The 24,988-nt window shown below is 50.6% G+C and overlaps 1 protein-coding gene and 1 non-coding gene across 2 annotated transcripts in view; one reads left to right on the forward strand and one right to left on the reverse strand.

The window, feature by feature from the left end:
- The window catches only part of PAX5 (paired box 5), a 192,102-nt gene that overhangs the window by 144,071 nt on the left and 23,043 nt on the right, over positions 1 to 24,988 (reverse strand). Inside the window, exons 4-5 of the mRNA XM_004271448.4 lie at positions 21,413 to 21,477; positions 17,938 to 18,066 (exon numbers count right to left, since the gene is read on the reverse strand). Coding sequence (XP_004271496.1) covers positions 17,938 to 18,066; positions 21,413 to 21,477 — 194 coding nt within the window. The remainder of the gene's footprint in view (positions 1 to 17,937; positions 18,067 to 21,412; positions 21,478 to 24,988) is intronic.
- TRNAE-UUC (transfer RNA glutamic acid (anticodon UUC)) lies at positions 4,845 to 4,916 on the forward strand. Its single transcript has one exon. It is a non-coding gene; the product is annotated as a tRNA-Glu (tRNA).

Consider the following 24,988-nt stretch of genomic DNA (forward strand, 5'->3'; position numbering starts at 1 on the left):
TTCTCCAGACCCCTTCTGAGGAACAGGAAGACAGGTGCCAAAATTAGCTATAAAATAAATGTACTTCCTCAGGCATGAATAGTAAGAGCTTGTTCCTAAAAGACAACACTGGATTCCCCCTCTTCTTTTTAGCAACCCAATTCCAGATACAATAATCCAGCTAGGACAGAGCCAAGAAGGGACCCAGGTTCCACAACAGCTTCCCCCTCCTGCTGGGTCTTCTCTCAGCCATCTGCACCAAGGAAAAGAGCAAAAAGCCAGGGGTAGAAAAGACACCTTGACAAATCAGTGCTCCTGCTGCCCTGCAAACATGCAGAATGAGCTTTGGAGCTCGGAGAGCAAGGGAGGTGGGACTAAGACCAGGTGAGGTGTAAGCGCAGGGGAGGGATTGCAGGGGTGGGGGGGTTACGTGCTACCTCTGCAATTAACAGAGTGATTAAGTGCACAGGCTCTGAAACCAGTCTGCTTGGGTTTGAATCCCAGCCCTGCAACTTACTAGCTACATGACCCTAGACTGATAATTTAACCTCTCATCTTTTCCATCTGCCAAAGGGAAACAGTAATAGTACCTACATTTCTTAAGGCTGGCGTTGTACACGGTGCCTGTCACACAGTGAGTGTTTCAGTCTCAACGTCAGCTGCAGTGGTCACATTGCAAGACTGGGCTGGGAGCAGAGACCTGGGTCCTACCTCCATCTCCCCTGTGGATGACTCACACTCAACTGGTCCTCAGAGACCATCAATTCCAATTCCCCCATTTTACAGACAAGGACACTGAGGCCCAGAGAGGGGAAAAAAAATGGACAGAGCTCACACAGCAAACTAGCGTTAGATTCCCAATCTAGACTCCTTCCACAACATCGTGCTGCTTCTTAAACACACTAAGCATCAGTTTGTACATTTCTGAGTAAGAGTGGTTGTCACAGGGTGGCACCAAGGATCACTGAATGCAATGACGGGGGAAAGTCCTCAGCGAGCCCTTATTAAGCCTGTGCCAACTCAAGGAATTCAGGCTGTTACTCAGCACACAGTAGGTGCCTGACGCATATTTATCACGTGCATTGCACTATCTTCTCTCACTGGTCAGTAAGTTCCCCAAAGTCAAGGGCCTTTCATATCAGAGTATCTGACACATGGCTACTTCTCAGTAAATATTGGTTGAGTGAATGAGTGAATGATAGTGTGCCTGAAAACAGAACTAGAAAGGGGGGTGGGAGGAGGAAAGGAACGCCTTGGTTCTCTAACTAGAGGGAAAGCAAGAGATTGAAAAGAAGAAAAAACTGCATCTCCTTATCCACCCCTTCCACACCCGTGCTCTGTGCCAGTCCCCAAGCTGGGCGCTAAGGGAGCAACTGGGAGGAATCAGAGGTGGCCCCTGCCCTTGGAAGTCACCAACCGATGGGGGAGGCAGAAGAAGGCCGCAGGGACTCAGAGGTGGCCATGTGGCTGGCAGCCTTCTCTGTGGGGACAAGGAGGGCTTCCTGTGGGAGGTGCCACGCCACAAAGAATGGGGATACAGACAGGGGACAGAGATGGAAGGAAGGCCCTCTCTCCAGAGCAGAGGGCTCAGAGACAGCATCACCACATGTGATGGGCTGATATGCAGACCTGAATTTGTCAAGCCATGCCCCAGGGGGCAGGGATGCCTTTGTGTCTTTTTCTACTTTTCCACTGGAGCAAAAGACAAAAAACTGATGTCAGGGCATCACTCAGCAAGACCAGAAGAACCTTTACACTCAGAAGCAGATGGAAGAAGAGGCCGCAGGAACGCCAGGAGGACGGGCCAGTCCAACAAGAGAGCAAGGAATTTATGAACCCCCGCCCAGCCCAATTCTGCACTGCGGACCAAGGCGAGAGTGGTGTGCGTCATCCACCCCAGCACCTCCGTCCAAGGAGGCCCAGCAATCCGGCCTCTCCTCCGCCGGCTCCGGGGCGCACAGTGTCCCTCGGGCTCCTGACATTCGGTGGGCCGGTCCCCCGCCGCCGGCACCCCTCGCCTCGGCGCGCTTCATCTGCTCCTCTGCCCAGCTCCCGGCTGCCGCCGCGCCCGCGCTCCCCGGGGCCCGGAAAGCTGGCATCCGTTGTTACCATAACAAACTCAATTGTTCTCAGCAGGGCCCCGGCAAATAAAGTCATTCATTACGGACCTATCCCGGCCGCCGTGGGCTGCGCGGCAGGCAGAGGGCCGCCCGCCGCCCCCTCGCGGGCCGAGACACGCGCCAACGCCGGTACCTGCCGGGGCCGGGCCCGCGGCACCACGGCCGCCACGCTGTGCCCACGGCCCCGCCGCGGCCGTGCCGGCGGGGTGAGCGCCGGCCGCCGATTAGTTTTATCTCGGCACGTCAATTGACTTATACTGATTGGCTTCCTGCCGCCAAATGTCAATTAAATTGCAAATGCTTGGCGGAGGCAGGGCAGGCGGGCCGCCTCCTTGCCGAGGGCGCCGCGCTCTCCCTTTTTTTGCGCCATGTTCTGACGCGGTTGGAATTCTTTCTCCTGCCACCCCGCGCAGCAAACCCCCATGCCCTCCTGGAAGACAGTTGCCCTCCGTTCCCAGCCGATGGGGCGCCCCGAGAGCGAGGCGGAGGAGCGGGGTCTGGCCTCTGGCCTCTCCCCAGGGCCCTCGGCCTCTTGGAAGGGCTTTCTTTCTTCGCTGGGTGGCACGGCGGAATCCCTGAAAATTCCCCAGAGATCCTAGCAGGGGACTCCTGGTACGACCTTGAGCATACCCCTTCCGCTCCACTCCGCCCGGCTTTCTTCGCCGGGCAAGGGGGCTTGAAGGAGATGGCGGCTGGGGGCCTCTTTCTGGGTGCGCGGAGGGAGCAAGGTCAGCAGAATCACAAACATTCACTGGGCGCCGACTCTGTGCCGGGTCATGCGTGGGCACAGGCTAATCTGCTCAACAGCCCTCTGCAGTAGGTATTATTATCCTTCTTTTACAGGCAAGGCAAGAGAACTGAGGCACAGGTTAGGGAAGCGGCCGATTGGGTTTCAGAATGGGCAGCCAGGCTTCAGAAGCCCGTGGCTTCATTATTGTGCGCGGTACTCACAGGGGAGGCACCGTGAAGAAATAAGAAAGGGAAAGGGACAGGGCACTAACCTAGACCTGGGCACCTGCCACTGTTACCGATCAGGGCTCTTGGCCTTCCCCCGATCAATAGAAATTGACTAGAGGCCAGACAAGAAATTCAGGCAAGGCTTTACTGGGGCCCTTGCTGCAGCAGGGGGCCGCGAGAACAAACCACAGGTTCTCTTGCTCGCTCCCCGAGAGGGGGCAAGCTTGTTTCTCACATGGGGTGACGGGAGGGGTGTGTCCAGGGGTCGGGCCAGAGGGGTAGCTTAGGTGTTTTGCCCACCCCTTAGGTGGTGGTGTGGGCAGGGGGCATCCGCATTACCCTACTTTTGCTCCCGACACCCTGTTTTTGCTCCAGGCTCTTCAAAAGTGGCAGTTGGGTTTTTTTGGTTTCTATCTTTTGGGTCCAGAATTTGCCCCAACTGGGCATGCATACAGTTATTTTTAGTCCCAGGCAGTTTCTTTGTATTTTGTTGCTCGAGGAGAGGTGTGTCCAGGTGCAAGCACTGCAGCGCTGCAGCAAAGGGTCCCAGGTCCCAGCCTGTCTCACCACTGCCAAGAACAGTTGTTCTTGCCAGTCGTTTTACATCCATATGAAATTCTCACATTCATTGTATGATCTAAGGATTAGAGTCCCCATTTTACAGATGGGTAAATGGACCCTTGGAGAAGTTAGTTCTCCGAGGGTAAATGGACCCTTGGAATTTGTCCAAGGTCACAGAGCAGGCACTTGAAATGAACTACGACACCCATACCTACATTGAGCTTGACAGTTTATAAAGCACTTTCTCACACATTGCTCCTCCTGAGTTGGCACAAGACTCTGAGGAAGGAATTCTGCTCTCTCTGTGCCAGTAAGAAAACCCAGGCCCAGCGAGGCTGGCCCAAGATCACCAGCACTCAAACCCAAGGCCCTGTGATTCCTGATCCTGTGCTCCAAGCCCTACCTCAAAGAGACCTTGAGAAAAATGACTCAGGCACAGGTCCCAGTCGTCCCCTCTCCCCATTCTGTGCGGAGCTATAGAGTAGTACGCAAGTCATAACTGGAGTCAAGCTGGAAAATGCTTAGGGTCACAGGGAGAGCAGGAAAGGGGGCACCCAGGAAAGATGGCATTTTAGGGAAGGACCATACATTAGGCCCCCAAAGAGACTGGGTGGATTTTCCTCCACTGTCTGCCATAAACCTCCCCCTTTGCTGCTTCTGTCTGCCTCCTTAAAGCTCTGTCTTGAGAGAGAGGTATGCAGGTTCTTAACTGATGAAATGTGCCAGCATTTAAAAGATACAAACCTGGCCAATCGTTCCTTTCAGAAAAGAGATGTTAGCAGAACAAAAGTCCCATTCAAAAGTGCTGGATGGCGTTTGTGTCTCACACAGAAAGGAAACGAAGACAGAGAAGATGGAGGAGGGAGGGGGAACAGCAGGGAGGAGGGAGGGGGCAGAATCTGGGGATGGAAGGGTGAGCCGGGCTCATTGCATCCAAATCAAAGACCCAGAGGGTAGGGACCTGACTGAGACCACACAGCAAGATAGTGGTGAACTGGAGCCAGGAACCCAGCCTCTCCACCCTGTGACAGGCTCATCCTGCCTCTGCAAGCTGCCCTCAGCTACAACTTGAATTGTTGGTTTCTGAAAAAAAGCGGAGCTAAAATTCTGCCAGTGTAAATTCTGGTGTGTACATCTTTTTCTTCTGACCCTAGCCCGAATAATCCTATCATTAGACTTAGCAATATAAATAAAATAATCATTTAAAAAAGAGAGAAAGATGGGAATTCCCTGGCGGTCCAGTGGTTAGGACTCGGCACTTTCACTGCCGTGGCCCAGGTTCGATCCCTGGCCGGGGAACTAAGATCCTGCAAGAGAAAGAGAAAACAAAAGAGCTGGGAATTTAGAAAGTTCTTAAGAAGGTCTTCTTGAGGAATTTGGATTCAGGGTAAAAACTCTGCTCTGATGAGTTAAATATTCTTAAAATGTGCCATGTGCCAGAGCTGATCAAAATACTATAGATAACGTTTTTTAATTACCAGGAATTGCAGGAATTATTATCCCCTTTTGACAGATGAGGAAACTGAAGCTCAGAGAAGTTCAGGCCCTTGTCAAAGCTCGCACAGCTAGTAAGTGGCAGGGCTGGGCTCGAACTCCAGTCCACCCACTGTGCTACCCTGCTGTGGTGTAAAGTCCATATGTGATCAGCCAACTGCACTTGAAGGTGACCAACTGGAGGATGTGACAGGGAAGCATGCATAGCAGTGTCAGGGGAAGCCTCAGAAATGGCTGAGTACCTGAGTGAGGAAGCGGGCTCTGCACCAAGGTCGCCCTGAGCTCAGCCTGGCAGGGTGATGGGGATGGTAGAACTGAAATAAAAGGTGGGCTCAAAGCCCCCTTTTGGAGAGAGCTGAGGACATTCCCACTGACGCCATCCTGTGCAACACTCTGTGAGAGGCAGACCAGGGTGGCAGGTAAGGCTACTCTGGAAGCCAGCTGCCCAGGGGCTGGTCCCAATTGTGCCACGGTGGAGCTGTGTGACCTTGGGCAACTTCCTGGATCTCTCTCTGAAACTCTATAAAATGGGGATGATAAGAGCTTCACCTGGTACAGTGGCAGTATTAAATGCATTAATAGTTTAAAATACATATGGCAAACACTCAGTAAATGCTAACCATTAGAGTCACAGTTCCCATTTGAGGCTGTGATCTATATACATCTGGAGCATATGCTTAGGTAAGGCAGGCAGAACAAGGGCCCTAGGCACCAGCATGCAGAGCTATGCACGTGTGTGTGTGTGTGTGCGTGCACGTGTGTGTGTTTAGACCACGGGAGAGCTCCCTCCCCCTCTAGAATGGTTGTCATGAAATCCCTTCTATGGAGCCAGACAGCAGCGCTGGAGGATGGAGACGATGGAGTCAGGCAGGAGTGAAAGGAAGAAGCCTTTGACGTGTAAGGCTCTGGGTTCTACTCAGCAGCCTGCACCTACGGACCAGATGGGCTCCCGGCTTCTGTGACATCCAGTCCCTATTCAGTACATATTTGTTACCAAGAACCAGCCCTGTGCTGGGCACTAGGGCCACAATGGTGACCACTACAGACACTAGTCCCGCCCGCACAGGGCTCCCAGTCTCACAGGGAAGAGAGATGAGTGACAAATGTGATACTTTTGTCAACAGGCAGGCTCTGTGTGCTGCAGGTGGGCCCAGGGGAGCTGACAGTTAGGAGGGACCCTCGGGGAAGCCTCCACTTTTAGGAAGTGACATGAGCTGGATCCTGAAGTTGTAGAACGTCAGCTGGGTAAATGGTAGGGTGGAGAAGGGGGGCAGTTTCCAGGCGGTGGGAACACATTACCATAAAAGGCATCCTTTATAGAGCACGTATCATGCATCGGGGTCCTCCAGGGCACTGTGCATGCATTACCTCATTCAATCCACGTAACAACCCAATCATAGGCACAATGGGTGTCCTTGTTTTACAAAGAGGGAAACTGAGGTCAAATAACTTGCCCAAAGTTACACGAGTAGGCATTGGTGGAGTCAGCACCAGAACCCTGGTTGCCTGACTACAACCCGTGCATATAACCCTTAGGCTGCCAGCAGGAAAGAACAAGTGGTGCTCAAGGGATGGAATGAGGTTTGGTATGACTGGGGTGAGCATGAAAAGAGGAGGGTGGGGAGGGACAAGGCTCATGAGATGGGCACGGGTCCGACCACAGAAGGCCTAGCAACCTTGTTAAGAAGTTTAGATGCTTTCTGAGAACAATGGGCAGATTTGAAGGGTGAAAACCCTTCAGGTGAGTCACCGATCCAAACTGTATTTCGGAAGTGCCCCTAGGGCTGCTATGCGGAAGGTGGACTGTTTGGAGAAGTCAGTGACATTGGAGGTGGGGACACACTAGGAGGCTACAGCAATAGTCCAAAGGAGAAGAGAGGGTGCTTGGACTAAGGCAGTAGCAGTGGGAACCAAAAAAAAGGAGCAGATTCATGAAATAGTTAGGACAGAGATGCAGTGACCTTGAGAAAACACCTACCATAGGCTTTGATTTGTGGTCACAGGCAGAGGCACAAACTTTCTGAGCTGTGAGGATGATAGAAGACCTGCTTCTGGCTAACTTAAGTTGCCTGGAAAAAAAATAAATAGCAACCCCTCCCTCTCCTAAGCACCAAAAGAGATTTCAAAGCATTTTCCAACCTGCTACTTCATATAACAGACTGTGAGGGAGATGTTACTGCAATCCCCACAGATGGGAAGTGAGCTGCCCAAGGTCACACAGCCAATGGAGAAAGATCCTGAATTTAACTCCAACTCCAGTGCTGTCTCTGGCACACCACAGAATGTCAGAGCCCAAAAGATCCCTTAAGTCATCTGTTCAAACATCCACATTTTAACACAAGGAAAACAAGACTCAGAGAGAAGTGACTTGCCCAAGGTCACACAGCCAGCAAGTAAAGGCTTAGACTAGAACCGACAACTTGACTCCCAAAAAGGTTTGTATTAAGACGTCTGCACCATGGAGGTGAGGAGGGACGGAGTGATCCCCAACAGCAATGGCCCAGTCTCCCACTGCTGTGACTAAATGCTGGCAGAGAAGTGAAACTCAGGCAAATGGGCAGCCTACCTGGGCACTGCTGCCGCCCACCGAGTTACAAGCATACCAAGCTCGGAAATGGTCAGTACACACTGTCCTGTCACCCCTCTTGTCCCTAACCCTGGACAGCAACTAAGCTGTCTTGGGTCGATGGTGCCACCTGGTGGCTGGTGCTGGGAAGAGTCTGACCCCTTTGTCGCTTTTTACCGTCCGCTTTTCTGGTCTCTCTAGGGGCCATGCCTTTCTCTCTGTTTCCTCTCATAGCTCAGTTCATCTCACTACAAGCATATCTCCTCTAGCATCTTTCAAGTCTTCTAAATGACCTTAGGAAATTCTCTTTGTCTTCCTCTCCTCCATTTCAGTCCATCAGTCCAAGGAAGGACTAATGCAAATGATAAACTTGTACCAATGAAAATGAAAACTGGAAATATCAAAATGAAATTACACACACACACGCACACGCACACACACACACACACGTGACCAACCACTGGCATTCTGGAAAAACTCAGAAGCCCCAGTGCAATCAGAACAAAAATCTCCCTTTTTTTCAATTGCCTTTCACACCTGCTTTTCCTCAAAGGCCAGGAGTCAAGATAAACACCAAACCTACTTCTTTATTTCATTTTATTTTGTTTCATTCCAAATCAACATTATTTGCTGGGGTTTTCCCCACCAAAACTATGCCCTGGGTGGGGGTCTCACGGGCCTGCCCTGAACAGCTGCAGAGCTGAGCTGGGATGGGGAGAGGTGGCTGGGTCCCCAAACACCCACTCCCTGGGCTCTTAGGGAGCACTAGGAAGCTGTTGTTGGCCCCAAAGGAAGCCTGCTGGACAGAGATCAGACCTCAAACCCTACGATATTCCACTGGAAGTAAAAGGAGCCTCCGTAGCTGTGCCTTTCTGTGGAAGTTCAAGCTTGGGAGAGGACCCAGAAGCCCTGCACACCCTAATCTGCTAAAGGACGATTTCCAAAGCCCAGCGTGTCTTGTCACTCCCTCCCCAGCTCAGAAGCCTGCCATGGTTCCCACTGCCTTCAGGAAAAAAGAACAGGAGAAACTGATGGCACCTTTCTTTTAATGAAAACCACTTAACTGCTCTCCCTCTCTGTATGAGTGATAAGTAAGCTCAGAGTCTGCAGCAGCCTGAAGCAGACATCCTCAAAGTCTAGTCCAGGGACCCCCTGAGTGATCCCCAAGACCTTTCCAAGGGGTCTGTGAGGTCAAATCTATTTTCATAATAATACAAAATTATTCTTGGCCTTCTTCACTCTGATGCTTTTCCAAGTATACACTGGCGTTTTCCAGAGGTTCTAAGATGTGTGATATCACAACAGATTGGATACAGAAGCAGATATGAGAACCCAGCTGTCTTCTATTAAGCCAGACACTAAAGAGATTTGCAAAATCATAAAGCAATGTCACTCTAAATGTTTTTGCTTGGAAAATATTGTCCTTTCTTATTTCAAACAGCACATTATTTATGTTATTACTGCTATTTTTAATACATTAATAAATATTTTAAAATTTTGTCCATTTTAATTAACCCACATAAATTCAAAAGCTCCTTGGGGTCCTTGATCATTTTTAAGAGTTTAAAAGGGTTGCAAGACTGAAAGTCTGAGAACCACTTGTTTAAAATAATGCCAAGAGGACTTGAGATGGGACCAGGAGCAGATCAGAATCTTGGTACCAAAGAGAACCTTGATCCCATGTTTTAGATGAGGAAACTGAGGCCCAGAGAGAGAAAGGGATTTCCCCAAGGTCACCAGCAAGTCAGCCACAGACTGAGGACTGGAACCCAGAGCCCCAGGCTCCCTCCTCTGGGCTCCCTCCCCACCTCATGAGCCTCTAGTACTCGGAGTGTTGCAAAGTCCTGAACTGCAGATTCTGCAGCCAAGGATTAACCATATTCCAAAGACAGAGAAAGGACCATGGGATTCTCTGCCCCACAGGGCACCAGGGCATGCGGAGTGGGGGAGAAAGCCAAGTCCACTCCACCTTGAGCTCCAGACAGCCCTGGCAGGGGGCCTGTCTGCCAGGGATGAGACCGCACAGCTCTCCTTCTGGTTGACCCCAGAGCCGACTCACACTGTGGCCCCTGCTCTTTACGTCCCCCAGGGCTCTCTGGGACACCAGTGCACAGTCCCGTGGGAAAAGCTGGTGGGGGAGGGGTGGAGGAAGCCTGGGTGAAGCAGGTGTGCAAACAACAGGGGTGGGGGCGGGGTGTTGGCTCTCACGAGGGCTCTCAGTCACTGAATCAAAGTGAAACTCAGGGACCTAGGGGCCAGGAGGAACCGAAACCTGACCCCCCACCCAAGGGACAGACCCTAGGCACCAGGGAAAGGCCCAAGGAGCCCCTCTGATTGACCACCTGGCCTCAAGTCCCCTGCTTTACCAAGGAAGCCTCGGACACTTGTCTGCCTGGCTGAGGTGCCAATGACTACAAAACCGGAAGGACGGGAGAGTGGCCAGCCAGGCTGGGAGATGGGTCCCTAGCATCACTGCCACTAAGCGCCCCCGTGCCTGGACTACCCATCTGGCAGGTGTGAACTGAATGACCCCCGTCTCACTGTTCTTCTGGGCTGCCAAGGGGTGGGGCTGCTTGGCCCTGCCCTACTGCCTTCCCTCCCTCACCTACCTCCGGCCTGAGAGCCTGACTGCCCAGTTCCCTGACCGCATGCACGCGCACGCGCGCACATGCACACACACATACACACACAAACACAGCCCCACCCAGCTCGATCAGGGCCCTGCCTCCCATAGGCTTTAGCTGCCACAGGCTGGACTCAACCAGACGTGTTCTTCAGAGTCCATACTAGGATTCCAGAAGCTCAAAGGCATTCAGGTAGAGAAAATTGGAGCACAAACGCCGTGAACAAGGTGAGTACAGAGCACCCGGAGGATCACAGGCCCAGCAGCCCCGGACGATTGCTGTCGTGTAGGAAAGCCTGCCCAGTGTCACAAGATCTGACTTTTTTTTTCCCAAGAAAGGCTAGACATCCAGATAGGAAATCTTATTTTTAAATGTTGGTAACTAACTCAAAATCATTTTAAATACAGGACAAGCCAAGTAAAGCATGACGAGAAGGCTGGCAATCAGATTCAAAGTGATGCCCTCTGAGCAAGCATGCTGGTCCGGGCCCCTGCCCCGACAAAAAAAAACACTCAGGGAAGGGCCCCCTACATGTCCAGCCTGAGGGTACATTCAGGGGACACCTTGTGGAGGGCAGGGAGGGGACCTGCCCTGCTGAAGCCCCAGGAGAGACCAAGACAAAGTGGTGGTCATTTCCTTCTCTCTGCAGAGTCTGTCTGGTCTCCAAAGCTCCGTGCTGGCCCGGGATGAATCCAAGGGCCCCAGCCAGTCAGGAGGGACCAATGGCTCAACACTGAAAATCCCCCAGGGAGTGGACTGGCTCTGGAAACCAGGCCAGGTCAACAGACCAGCCTCAAGGACAGCATTCCAGGTGGAGGGCTTTGCCTGGATTATGGCCCAGAGACAGGAGAGCTCAGAGACTGTGCCGGGGGCCGGAAGCACAGAAGGGATGGGGAGGAGGAACGGGAGGCCAGGGAGGGAAGGTCACGGCTCATTGTCAAGAGTTGAGGCCCAGGGGTGATAGGCTGATGGGGTCAGGTCAGGGTTGCTCATAGCTTTCAACAGTGGGGGCAGCAGATGGGCCAAGGAGAATGGAGGAATGGAGGGGAGGTAAGAAACTAAGATTTGGCCTGTCAAATGGCAGTAGGATATCAAGGATGTTCTGAGGAGTCCGTCTGTCCCTCTAGGTTTTCTGGGTTTTTACCATGTGAAATGTCATTTTTACTGGTCAGACCCCTTCTTTTCTCCAAGCCTGTTTTCCCATCTGAATAATGACTAGGTGACACATCCCAGATGCTCTCCAAGCCCCTTCCAGCTCTGACAAGGGCTGATGAAAACCAAGTTGGTGACCCCAAACCCCTAGAGGCCCAGCCCTCCCAGGTCCAAGTATTCTGCCTTCTGTCCTCCGTCCTGGAGGTCTCCACCACCTTGTGTACCCAAGATGTCACTTCCCGGAAAACTGAGGCTTAACCCTTTTATCCTTCCATCAAGGGGTTGAAGTGAAGGTCCTGAAGGAAAAGGAAGCAAAGGAAAGCCAGGGGCCCTTCCCTTTGAAGCTGCCACCTGGGGGCGCTGTTGTTCAGCCTTGGCGCCCAGAGAGGCTGACTGTTACAAACAGGAAGTCAGGGAGAGGGGCAGGGGAGGATCAGCCAGTTTCAGCTCCCAAACAGAACTGCAGCGGGAGCCTGCTAGCCCTCAGCCTGGACCGGCCTCACACGCTCAAGCCCCGGTCTCCTTCAGGGGCCATTTATTAAATACTTAGGACCACAAGGCCCTGGAGCTAAACCCTTTGCCAGAACGACTTCATTTTATCCTCACAATAACGCACAAAACTTGTGCCCCCTCTACTTTCCGATGCAGACTCCGAGAGACTAAGTAACTTGCCAAAGATTTCACCACACAGAGTCCTCAAACCAGCTGGTCCCTGGCCTGTGAGCCTGGGTTCTTGCCTCAACACCTCACCTTATTTGGGGGTCTCCAGAGATCACTGATCTCTGGAATGGTGGTGCCGCAAGGGTGCCTACAACTCCCCCCCTGACTCAGGAATCCTGAGCTTTTCCACACACCCCAGTCCCTGCTGGGAAATCTGAGAGCAGTCTCTGCATCTCCTGCTCCAGTGCCTTCGGTCCTGAGGCCGGGAGCAACAGACAGAGTCTGAGTGTCAGTAAAAGAAGAGGGTCCTAGGAGAGGAAGGCCAGGGCCTGCCCAAGGTCAGAGGGTCCCTGGGGCCCTGCATGGTCTGTGAACTTCTGAAACCCCTTCCCTCCCCAAGATGCCTCCCATGGAGGTCCGCAGGGCAGGGCTGAGCTGAGGCTCCCAGCCTGGGAGAAGGGGAGGGCGGAGCTAGTAAGAGAGAGAGCAAGAGCCAATACAAGAAAAGAGAGAGAGTGGGGGAGTGCACATGAGAGAGAGAGAAAGAGAAGAGAGTGAATATGAGAAAAAGAAAGAGAGTGAGAGCTGGAACAGCAGACAGAAGCAGACACAGAGGAAGTCTCAATAAACAGGACATAAACAGAGGCAGAGGGCGCTGGATGAGATGTACCCCCAAACAAAAGACACAGGGAGAGACACAAAGACAGAGAGGAGACAGGCACCTCCAGAAAGAGGGATGGACATAGTCATGACAGGAGCCCCCGCTAAATGCCCCCCAAACTTCCCCATGAGGGTCTTGTTGGACTTGGCATCTTTTGAAAAGGACAGGCCCCTTCCTGTGCCCTCTGCAGGCAGAGGGCAGTCCAGTGCCCAGAAATTCCACCTGCAATGTACCCTCCACTGCCCCCAAAGAAGCTTCCACACTGGTGCTGGATTGACCAGCCTTCTGAGCTAGTGAAAGGCATTCGCACTCGGCTGACCTCGGTGTGTTGAGGGCCTTTCAAACTGGGGGGATGAAGGGAGGGGGAGGTCAAGGGGACCTGAATGGGGGCCCTGGAGACGGCGGAAGGAGGCCCCACCAGAGATCAAAGGCCCAAAAAGGAACAGAGGGCCTGGGGCTGCCCTTTCACCCATGGTCGCTATTCACAGTTCTGCCTGCTCCGCCAAGTCCAGCCCCGCCACGACCTCCTCTGGGCCTTCCGGGGAGGGAGGCACTGCCCGGGCTCTGTCCCCCTAGCCCCGCAGGATACTGTAGGCCCATGCCACAGCTTTCTCCACAGACCCTCACAGGAGAGTCCAATCAAGAGACGAAGCTGCCTCTCATGCCTGGGCAGCACCCCAGCCTGACTCTCACCATCCACAAGCCTCCTGAGCCCGCTGGGCACCAGGTCCTGTGCCAAGGGGCCAGGCTGAGGGTAGAAACACAGGCGATGCGACCCCGCCCAGTCAAGCCCACGTGATGGCAGACTCAGAGTCAAGCAGCAGGAGGGAAAACAACTAGGCAGAACCACTTCCAGATGCCAGGCAGTCACAGAAGCACTTGTCCCCCAGATTGTAACAGGCCTAAAAAGTCATGGAGTCCAGGTGGTGCACTGGTCAAGAATCCACCTGCCAATGCAGGGGACACGGGTTCGAGCCCTGGTCTGGGAAGATCCCACATGCCGTGGAGCAACTAAGCCCATGCAACACGACTACTGAGCCTGTGCTCTAGAGCCCGCGAGCCACAACTACTGAGCCCACGTGCTGCAACTACTGAAGCCCACGTGCCTAGAGCCTGTGCTCCACAACAAAAGCTACCGCAGTGAGAAACCAGCACACCGCAAGGAAGAGTAGCCCCCACTCACCGCAACTAGAGAAAGCCCGCGCACCGCAATGAAGACCCAACACAGCCAAAAATAAATAAATAAATAAATAAATTTACTTTTAAAAAAGTCGTGGAGTCTAAACCAAAATGCCTTCTTTGACTCTTCTGCCCCTCACCCCTGCTCATACCTCCAATGACAGGGAGCTCACTACCTTTCTAAGCTAATGCTTCTAACCTTGGCCCAGCCTGGGTGTTGTCTGAAAGCTGTTCCTTGCACTGAGCCATGATCTTCCTCCCTGTAGCTTCCTTTAACCAGCCCCAGCTCTGCCCTCAGAGGCCGCACGGACCTTATCTGCTGCCTCAGCCGCAGAACCGTTCATCTGAGATTTGGACACAGTGGCCACATCCCCAAGGCTGGTATTGGAGGCACATGTCCCAAGGAGAATCCTAGAATTTCTAGATTACAAGGGCCCTTGGCAATCCACTGGTCTAACAGTGTTGTAACTTGTTTGTTTTTGCTACAGAACTCTTTACTCAAATAGAGCTTTCCACGGAAGCCAAAATTACCAAGAGGAACACTTCTAGTTGAGGAGACTAGAGACTCTCCCCACCACCATTATCCTCACTAATTGTGAACCCTCTACAGGCACGTGACCGACCCATTCTACGGAGAAGCATTTATTGAGCACCCACTATGTGCCAAGCATTTGTATTCAAGCCATGTTATCCAATACAGTAGCCACTGGGCACATGTGGCTACTGAGCCCTTGAAATGTGCCTAGTGCAACTGAGGAACTAAAATTTTCATTTTATTAGATTTTAATTCATTTAAGTTTAAAAACAAGCCGTGTAAAATATTTTTCCCTTTATAAAGTGCCACTTCCTATGAGAGCCCTTACCAGATCCTTTTGGTCAATGTCGGCCCTTCCCTGGCCCGCCCTGCCCTCCCTCTCTGGTGTCATCCTCCCAGCACAGCATCACCCCACACACTGCCCATCAGAGGGACTTCGGGTTGCCCATCTTGCCCACCGGCCTGCAAGGTCTAGAGGGCAGGTCCTCTGTGACGGAACTCTCCCACCACCCACCCCGGCCCTGAGCCCATGCCCACAGGGTAAAACCCAAGTCCAAGTGGAAGATGACTGTGAACCAGAGCTGAGCAAGCAACTCCACCCTGCTGAACCTCAGTCACCTCATCTGAAAAATGGGGATGGGGACCCTCAGCCATCTTCCTCTTGGCCCTCTACTGCCTCTCTTGCCCCATGGCCCTTGCCTCAGGCTGCTGACGGCTCCTGAGGAAAATGGTGCCATGGTCTGCAGCCTCAACGGGCCGGAATCCAGCGCACCAGCATTTCCCCTGTGTTTCCCCAGTGGCTGGTTCTTACTTTCTCACCACACTCTTGGCAGCACCCAGCCTGCTGACCACGCCCTTCTGCTTGAAACCCTCCAGGCTCTGTCCAGCCCCAGGCTGCTCCACCTCCAAAGCATCTCTCTGGAGGGGCTGAGGAGCAGCAGGTGGCTGGACAATGCCAGGGAGCTGAGGCCTCAGGGGCTCTCTCCACTCCTTCCCACCCCACTCCACCACCTGGCCATACCGGCCCTGTGGCTTTGCCAACATCATGGAACTCCCTGGGGCCTTGGTTTCCTCCCCTATAAAAAGGGGGTGGCAATCTCTGCCTCTTCAACTCCTCCTGAAGCCAATGCAAGGATGCAGGGAGCTATAGAGGGAGGATGGGAAAGGGCAGTAGGGAGCACCACACTGTACTGCTCCCAGGTAGTTTGCTGATGTGAGCAAGGGCACTTCTGCCCACCTCTCTGCCCAGCCATATCCACTCTCAGTGATGCAGGGCGGGGGGCAGGCAGGGGCTCTGCTTTTTGCTTGAGTCTCTCAATCTTCCCAATCCTGTAAGCTTTCAGGACCATCAAATCCAGACCACAGACTGGATCACCTCCCAAGTCTTTCTGGGGATCAGGGCTCAATCGTAAATTCCAAAACTGAAAGGATCTCAAAGATCATCCAATTCTGCATCTGATTCTTGATAGTCTTATACAGCAGCCCAGCAAATGGCCACCTAGGCTCTACTAACATACCTCTAGTGACAAGGCACTCACTACCTCCTGAGGCAGCCCCCTTTGGCCGTAGACCACTTGCATATTTACGAAGTTATTTTTTACTCTGAGCTGAAATCTATTCTGCATCTGCCACACACTGGCCTTTGAGGCCACACAGCAAAGTCTCATTCCTCTTGCCTTCCATGTCAGCCTTCCAAATATTTGAAGGCAACAATCCAGTCCTTCTCATTCTCCTCTTCTTGGTACCAAAACATCCCTAGAGCCTTGAGGTATTCTCCAAATACCTCTCCATCCGGGTTATACCCACCTGGACACATCCTAATTTGTCACTGTCCCTCTTAAAGATCAATACCACAAATGAGCCACAGCCTCCAGGAAGGATCTGCCCAGCACAGAGCAGTCTAGATGAACAACACTCACATCCTGACCACTCTTACACCTTCTCAAGCAGCTTGAGAGGCTAAACAGTGACCACTGATCAGAGGCCGAAAGCCAACAGAGCACTCAACAAACACAGTGACACAGTCCCCCCAGTTCAGGACCTGTGTGTTTGACGGTAAACATCAAAGTCAATGTTTTTCTCTCTTCAAAACTCTCTGCCTGTATCCCTCAACCTCTGAGGGAGCCTCACATACCCGCCCCTCCACATGATCAAACACAGTGGGCCCCAACTTGGGCACATCTGCTGGGAGTCCAGGTGACAAGGGGAGAAAAGATGACACCATCAACCCCATAAACCAACAGAGATGGTAGGCCCACTGTCTCCTGCAGTACCCAGTACAGCAACCCTGAGTCAAAGACTTCCCACATCTGCTCCGAGTGTTGGGGGGTGAGGGGGCGGAGAGGTGAGGCAGGTTCCAGAAGCCGTGACTCATCCCCCCGTGTACTCCACAGCTCCAAACATAGGCCACGGGCCCAGCTCCTGCATGGCCTGGAGCCCACACACCACAGGCCAATCCACCGCTGGGCCGACTCAATTTTCTAGTTACAGGTCTTAAGTACTTAGGCATGTGCTCGTGAGAACATACATCCTTTACAGGGAGCTGAGAAAGGGAATTGTGCTGAGGAACAGAATAATTGAATCAAGATTTCTGTCACCCTGCTCTCAGCCCCTAGACTATAGCCCGTTTTTTTTTGTTTGTTTGTTTTTTCCTTTCCTGACAAAGGTTTTACAGACTCCCAGGGCTCATTTCTCCTCTCAAACCCATTAATGTCAGCCCACTGGCAGCCTATCCAGGGAAAGGAGACCCAGGTTAAGGTGGGCCCATGTCCGGGACAGAGGCGGCCAGCTCCCGAGGCCCAGGCGGCACACCGAGGGTTGAGAAAAACCAACAGGGAAGATTGTCATCTATTTAATCCCAGGGAGGCCCCCTGCACTCCCTCCTTCCAGGCCCAAGGACAGAGAAGAGAAGATTATTCACTTCCTCAACAGCCCCCCCATCACCGCACTGAAGGCCTTCTGAAAGAGGTGTGCTCAGACCCTCGGAGAGCCCACCCACTGACCCTGCCACCTCATGTGTGCCCCTCTCACTTTGCCCAGCTCCTCCCTCTCCCCTAGGCCTCCCCCCAAAAGGGGGACACTGCTGCTGTGCTCATACCCTCCACACCCTGCCCTCTGGGCATCACATCTGCAAACGCAAGGGCTTCTAAGAGGCCGCAAAGCACAGGCCCCAAGGACTCTGCCAGGCCCGGCTTTCCCACCAAAGGGGTGAAGATGGGAGGAGGCCAGCGAGAAGTCCAGTCCCAGCCGGGGCCCTCTTCCTCTCCCGGAGGGCTCAGCCCCTTCCCCGTGGTCAGGACGGGACTGAGCTGGGCCAGACGCCGCCAGCGCTCTGCAGGTAAAGGGTGCTCGGAGGGCGTCTGTGCTTCCGCCCCTGACTGAAGGCCTGGAAACAGATCCCACAGATCCGACCAGGCCCATCCCCGACGGGCAGCGCCGGCGTCTCCTACCTTCGTCTCTCTTGCGCTTGTTGGTGTCGGCGCTGGGGGACGTGATGCCCAGGATGCCGCTGATAGAGTAGGAGGAGCCGGCTGAGTCCGTGCTCACCGAGGACACCTGCGTCACGGAGCCGGTGGACACTGCGCAGAGGGAAAAGGCGGTCAGGGCCCGGCGGGAGGCTGGGGGGCGGTGCCGCGGAGGAGGAAGGTCGGCCCCCGCCTTCGGGCCAATACGAAGACACGCCCCCTACAGGGGGCTGGTGAGACTGAGAGAGAGCGGGGCAGGGCAGGTGTGTGCTGAGGACACTCGCCACAGGGCAGCGGCCAAACCTGGGCCATTAGAGCAGCCCCGAAGAGAACTGACACTACAGAAGGGACCACGGGCACCAGTTCAAACCCCAGCCTGTCCAAGGATGCAGGAAGCAGGCGGATGGAGCAGAGAAACGGGGGAGCTGGGGCCCACCACCAGCCAGTGCTAGAAACGACCTACTCGTCAGTCAGGCTCACTCCCTACTTACAAATCCATCCATCCACGCAGACATAAATATCTGCACACTCATACACAGAGCCAGCAAAGCACCAAATGCAGACTATCTGTCTTTTTATAGTTCCTCGCTGTCTTTTCTCCTTCCACTTTACCTGGATTTTAATATTTTATATTAATTATATAATATTAATATACTATATGTTATATATATATTGATTTATAATAATGATAATTTTTTCTGAGAACTTACTCTGTGCCAGGCATTCAGGCATCATCTCATTTAATTCTGAGAACAAACTTATAAGTTAGGTCACTGGAGAGGTAAGGGAACCAAGGCTCAGAGAAGGTAAGTGACTTGCCCAAAGTCACACAGCTAATAAGATGCAGAGTGGTGACTGGAACCCAAGAACTAAAGTCAACCCCTATAGTAATCTGCTCCTCACTAATGAATAATGAAAAACAATAATATGCTTCACATTCATAAAGTGCTTTTCATTTGATGCTTGCAATAACCAAGAGTGCTATTATTCATCCGCATTCATCAGGTGAGGAAACTGAGCCTCCACACAGCAAAGTGATTGGCTCAAAGTCATCTAGCTAACAAGCCGTAGCACCAGGGCTCAGCCTTGGTTCTACTGACTTAAAGTCTAGATTTCTTCTGCCCAGAAATGTGGGTTGGTGACTTATTGTGACTGAGACCAGGTATCTAAGTTCCTAAAAATAAGAATGGGGGAGGGGAGGTTTGTGCAAGTTTCACATTAACTCCTGGCCCCAGAATCCAAGGGGGAGACCTGTCGGTCATCAGGGTCCTCTCAAGCTGTGCAGCTGAATTTTCATTTCTGGGCTGTGGGAATTCTTCCTTGGTTCATTAAAACCTACAGACCAATCTCAGACACATTTCCTTCGGCTATAACTAGCTGGAGGCAGGTGGAGCTGCTTTTGACTCTAAAGTGTAGGAAATTACTAGAAATGGTGGTGATTGGTTGAGAAGCTGTTTGTTGCTTTCCTTGGAGCACATCCAGCTCTTGCTCCTACAGACCTAAAGGGAGCAGTGCCTTTCTTCTCATATTTGAGTTTGATTTTAGATCTTCCTTAGGAGACACAGAAGTAGAAATCGTTAACTTCTCTTTTCCTTCACCAGATGAAGCTCCTCAAAATAGATTTATGCAAATCTCACAACCTTTTCTGTGTTAAGGTGCAAAGAACAGAGGAAGAAAGAATCTCACCAGTCATTCGGTACTTTAAACAACCACCACATATAACCAAGGCTCACCACGTTGCTGACAGAGCCGATGACACGTGTTTCAACATTTTGTAATCACCCGGCTCAAAAGACTCAGGTTTCAATTCTGGCTCCGCCTCTTACTGGCCATGTGACCTTGGGCTAGTTATTTCATCTCTCTAGAGCTTCCATTTCCTTACTCCTCAGTAAGTTAATAAATTATAAGGGGCTGTACACAAATAAGATATGGATTTTATACACATTTCTGAGATAAGGCATTCTGCTGACTGTCAAGTGTAGTTATTCCTCTTACCCAATTGAAAGAATATTATCAGTTACCCTAAGTTTGATATTCCTTTGCTATGTGACCTGAAATAAAGCTGCAAATGAAATCCCAGCCACAAACACTTCCCCAGAAAGCTCTCCTTAAGCCTCTCCACTCCAGCTCAACAAAGCTGATCTTTCCCTCCCTTCTGCTCCCACAGCACCCTGTACTTTCTTCTTGAGCCTAATCTCAGTGTTTTGCAGACTTCTCCTTGTTATTTTCCCCCATTAGACCGAGAAGCCCTTGAGAAGGGGGATTTTGTCCTACCTTCCTTATAACGTTAGTCTCCACCACCACGGGCTGCATAGCAGGGGCTTAGCAAACGCTTTTTGGATGGATTACTAAATGAAGAATTATTTTATGGAAGGGAAGAATTCTGTCTTACCTTTATTCAAAGAAGCAACCATGAAGAATCAGAGACCTCAGAGAGCACTGGGTTTGTGCCCCTTGCTCCACAAATGGGGAAACTGAGGCTCACAGAGGTGAAGGGGCTTAACACAGTTCACTGGTTGACTTAATGACAAAGCTGGAACTATAAGCCAGGCCTCTGCCTGTCCCCCATCACCATGGGGAGTTCAAGTTTTCAGTCAAAGAAGGAGCAACAAAGGGTACACAATCTTTGTGTAATTAAGGTGTGATTAAGTGGAATTGACAGGGCCTGTGGCAGCCAGAACCGTCAGAGGCTTGCTGAATGGTGGCCCGCTTTCTTATAGTAAAATAAGCTTTCCCCCAACTAACCAGAGGTGTTTCCTTTATCCAAAGTGGAGAAATCATACACCTTGTGTAGACACACGTCACTTTCATCTCACGATCTTTGCAGGGAAGGGAAGGCAAGGGAAACTTCTGAACTCCTGGGTAGTAGGAAATATGACTCTTCTCCTTACGAGTCATGGTCACTCTCAGACTTCACCCATGAGTGTCAGAAACCCCACTGGCAGCCCTTGACAGTTCACGGAGCACATGAGATCGAAGCAAGAGAGAGAGAGAAAGAAAGTTTGGGAAGTTTTGCCACATCTTCACTCAAGACTGCAAGTGCACAAAGAATTGTAGAAGGGCTGGTTGATAGAAGAAAAAAACACATTCAAAACTACTTACTGACTAATGATGCAGAAAATGTTATGAATAAGTATCCCTTTCTTGATTTATTACTTTAATTATCTGACATTCTATAGACCCCCATTAGTGGATTTTTTTTTTTTTTGGCTTAGATTTCAATTTTCTGTCTCATGGTGAAAGCTATTTATCATAATAATCAGTAAAATTCAAAACCTTTTAGCAGTATTTATAAAATTCATTTACCAGGTTCAGCCCTTGGAGAATGACAAAGAAGGCGCATTAGTACGTGTGCCGAAGTGTTTTATGCAGAATTATCTGTCCATAAGAATGATTAAAAGTTCTTTAGAGTATTTGGAGCCCATTAGATTTTTAAATTTTTTTTAAAAGTTCTTCTTACCTATGCTGTGACTGGAAGCTGGGACCGGCTGGTTGGGCGGCTGCTGTACTTTTGTCCGGATGATCCTGTGAACAGTTGGGAAAAAAAATAAATGGCTATTTACCATGATGGAGGAAAAGAGATCTCAACTAGCGATGCCAGAAACCCATATCCAGCTGGGTCGTGGGCCAAGCTGGGGCAGAAGTGGGGGCGGATTATGAACCCAGGTCCCGAGTTGGGGGTTTGGAAGAATTATAGATTAGTTCCAACTCAGCCCCTACCTCCCTGGATGTCTTTGGGTAACTTGCACCCCTCTCTGGCCCTCAAGTGCCTCTTCTGTAGGAAGAGATTGATGCGTTAATATTACAAAGAGGCATCCCATTCTTGGAGGAGCTTCAGCTCCATAAGGAACTCACTGAGTGGGTTAGAAAGTTCCATCCCTTTCCTGGACCTCAACCTCCCATCTGTGGAGTGAAGGCACTGAACCAGGTGACCTCCCTGTCCCCTGGCAGCTCTCACACTCTGGTTTCTCTGCCTTAGAGAGCCACAGGAAAAATAACATCCCTGCCCATCAGAAATTATCAAGGGGGTAGGGGGAGGGATGTGAATGTTGCTACAAAACTAGAAAGGGTTAAAGTGCTGCCAGGAGAGGCCTGGCCTGGCTTGGCTTTGCTAAGAGGAAGCCTGAATTATACAAAACAGTGGAAGGCTCTATGGGGCTGGGACCCAGGGCTGTCCTGGACTGTCTTTCCAGAGACCTTGCTTCAGTTCTAATATGAACTGGATTGTGACCCTGGGCAAGTCCATTCCATTGAAGGCCTTGGTACAATGAGGGAGTTGGAACAGACCAATCTTTGCTTACTTTAAGTAATCAAATCCTTTTTGGAAAAAAAAAAATCTTATGGAAAAGTCCATTGTATATAAAGGATAATAGCAGCAGTGCCTTCCCCTTGCTACCTGGCAGCTCTGATGTCCTTCTGCAGAAACTTGGGCTCTGAGAAGCTTAGTTTGTAACTTTCCAGCTGGGACAACATGTGAGGCCTCCATGAGACCTCAAGCCCGATGCATCGTACAGCAGCTGACCAGGGCCAGACCAAAAGTCCCTTTTGGGCCTGCAAGAAAGTTCCTTCCCTGGCACTTGGGAGAAGGATAGGTGGTAATAAAATGTGCAATTTCTTTGGAAAAGTTCTATTCCAGTCTCCAACTATGACCTTCTCCGGACGCGCAGGCCCAGCAGCCATGGCTCACGGGCCCAGCCACTTCGCAGCATGTGGGATCTTCCCGGACTGGGGCATGATCCCGCGTCCCCTGCATCGGTAGGCTGACTCTCAACCACTGTGCCACCAGGGAAGCCCCAACTATGACCTTTTAAAATAACATTTATTAGAGTTTTTCCTAATTATGAAAGTACTTTGTGTTCATTGTAGACTATTTGGACAACAGGTATAAAGAAGACATCTAAAAACACATTTTGGTATATTTCCTTTATGGTAGCATTCCTGTGCATATTTGGAAATATCCATTTCTTCTTAACAAAATCAGGATTAAACCATGTATACAGTTTTCTGTCCTGTTCTTTTCCCTCAGCATTATATAAGGAGCTTTTTCACATTTCAGACCATTCTTTCTGGAAGCTCTTTTCAAGCTGCACTGCTTGTGCACAGGGAAACGGAGAACAGAAGTGTCTCCTGAACTTCATTGGGCCGGGGCCCCTGACCTCTGTGATCTCACAGCTCAGTGCTGGGCACCGAGGGTGCTCAGTATCCTCAGCTGATAGCCTGGAATGGATGTTTCTGTTCACACCACAGCCTAGCCACAGGCCCTCTGGAGCCATGGCCACTTGAGCTCAGCACAGGGCCTTTTGCCATTTTCTGATGAGTCAGCATATGTGCTGCCCCAAATATACTGAGCATTTATTTGTTTTCTCCAATATTCAAATAATTTATTTTGACTAAGAAAACATGGAGCGTATTAAAAAAGACCTGGGATTGAGGCAGTCTTTTTGACTACCTGGAATTAAGCTAGCATCTGACCTAATTTTGGATTTTTGTGTGGGTCACCTTCTCTGTATACATGTATGTGTGTCTACAGAGATATAGCTAGATGTGTGAATATACGGATATGTCAGGTTTAAATATAGTTTGTCTATATTATGGTTTATGTACATACAAACATATGGTAAAATATTAATAGATTGTAACTATTTCCTGTTGAAGTCCTGTATAAAGTCCTAACTTTTCAAAGCATTGTCTTGCCATTAACTTTCTACGTAAGCAAAGAAAATTATGTTTTCCTTATTTTTCTTTAAAAATATTTATAAGTCATTGGTAAAACATTATCAATTTTTATAAAGCATTGACAGGCAGCTGCAGCGGCGTGAACAGCGGCTCCGGATCCGGACTTCTAGCGTTTGAATCCCAGTTTTGCAATTTGCCAGCTGTATAATGTTGGGTGAATTACTTACCCCTCTGTACCTCAATTTCTTCATCTGCAAAATGAAGCTAAGAATCATTCCCGCCTCATAGGGTTATTACAAGGATTAAATTAATTAAGTACGTAGAACAGTGGCTGCTGCATAGTAAATTCTCGATAAATGTTAGCTGTTGTTATTTTCACTGTTATCTTCATAAAGATTAATGACCAGCTTCAACCTTTAAAGATTCATATTTTCCACAAACGCCTTAAAAACACATGGGATCCCCCTGGGAGCTGGGGAGGGGAAGGTAGCCAACCCCATACCCTATTTTAAGGCTGTAGTGGGGCTTTCCTTTATAAGGAAGACTTAAATCTTAGGGAACTCTCCAAACCCATCCCCAGAGATAGAAATTTTGCCCATCTGCTTGTAGCAGCTGCCAAGCAAAGAACAAAGAGCATCATTTTCCATTGAGAAGAAATGGGAGTGGGAAGAACAAGACTATAATTGAATCATAACAATTCTAAAAAAATTAAAAATTAAAAAATTAACATCAGGACTCATCACAATAAGAGCCATGCTCTGGACCAGTTCTAAACCAGAGGCATTCAGAGCTAATTGACAGTCAGCGCTAAGAGGTGCAACCTTTACTTTGCTGAGCATTAGCATGACCTTGGATGCCATAGGATCATCCTAGATGGTCCAATGGAGAAGGAAGCTCAGCAATCAAAGAATTCCTATAAATGAGGAAACTAAAGCCCAGAGTGCTCAGATGACCTGCCCAAGGTCCCACAGCAAGTCAGCTCCCATGCCCGAGCACTTTTCTTTGAGCCACATTCAAAGGAAGCAGTCCCTCTGCTAAATACTGCCTGTATGAGGCATAAAGCCTATTTGGATTCAAAATCCATCTAGAGTCCGAAGATTCAAAGTCCGAGGAACTTTAGACATTACAGGTATTTGTAAGGATCCCTTTTCAACATCACCCCCGCTGCTTTGAAAGGCTAGGTCTTCTCACCCGCACCCCAGCCACCACCTCCCCTACACCATATACAAAATTCCACTGAAAGAGAAAATCATGGGGCCTTAGAAAAAGAAATGGGGCTATAAGACTGAAAGAAATACCCACGTCTACCTCACTGATCAAACTGCCATACTACAGTAAGAATCCTGGGCCATCAGCTGTG

Source organism: Orcinus orca, chromosome 6, assembly GCF_937001465.1.
Source record: "Orcinus orca chromosome 6, mOrcOrc1.1, whole genome shotgun sequence".
In the NCBI taxonomy this organism is placed as follows: Eukaryota; Metazoa; Chordata; class Mammalia; order Artiodactyla; family Delphinidae; genus Orcinus; species Orcinus orca.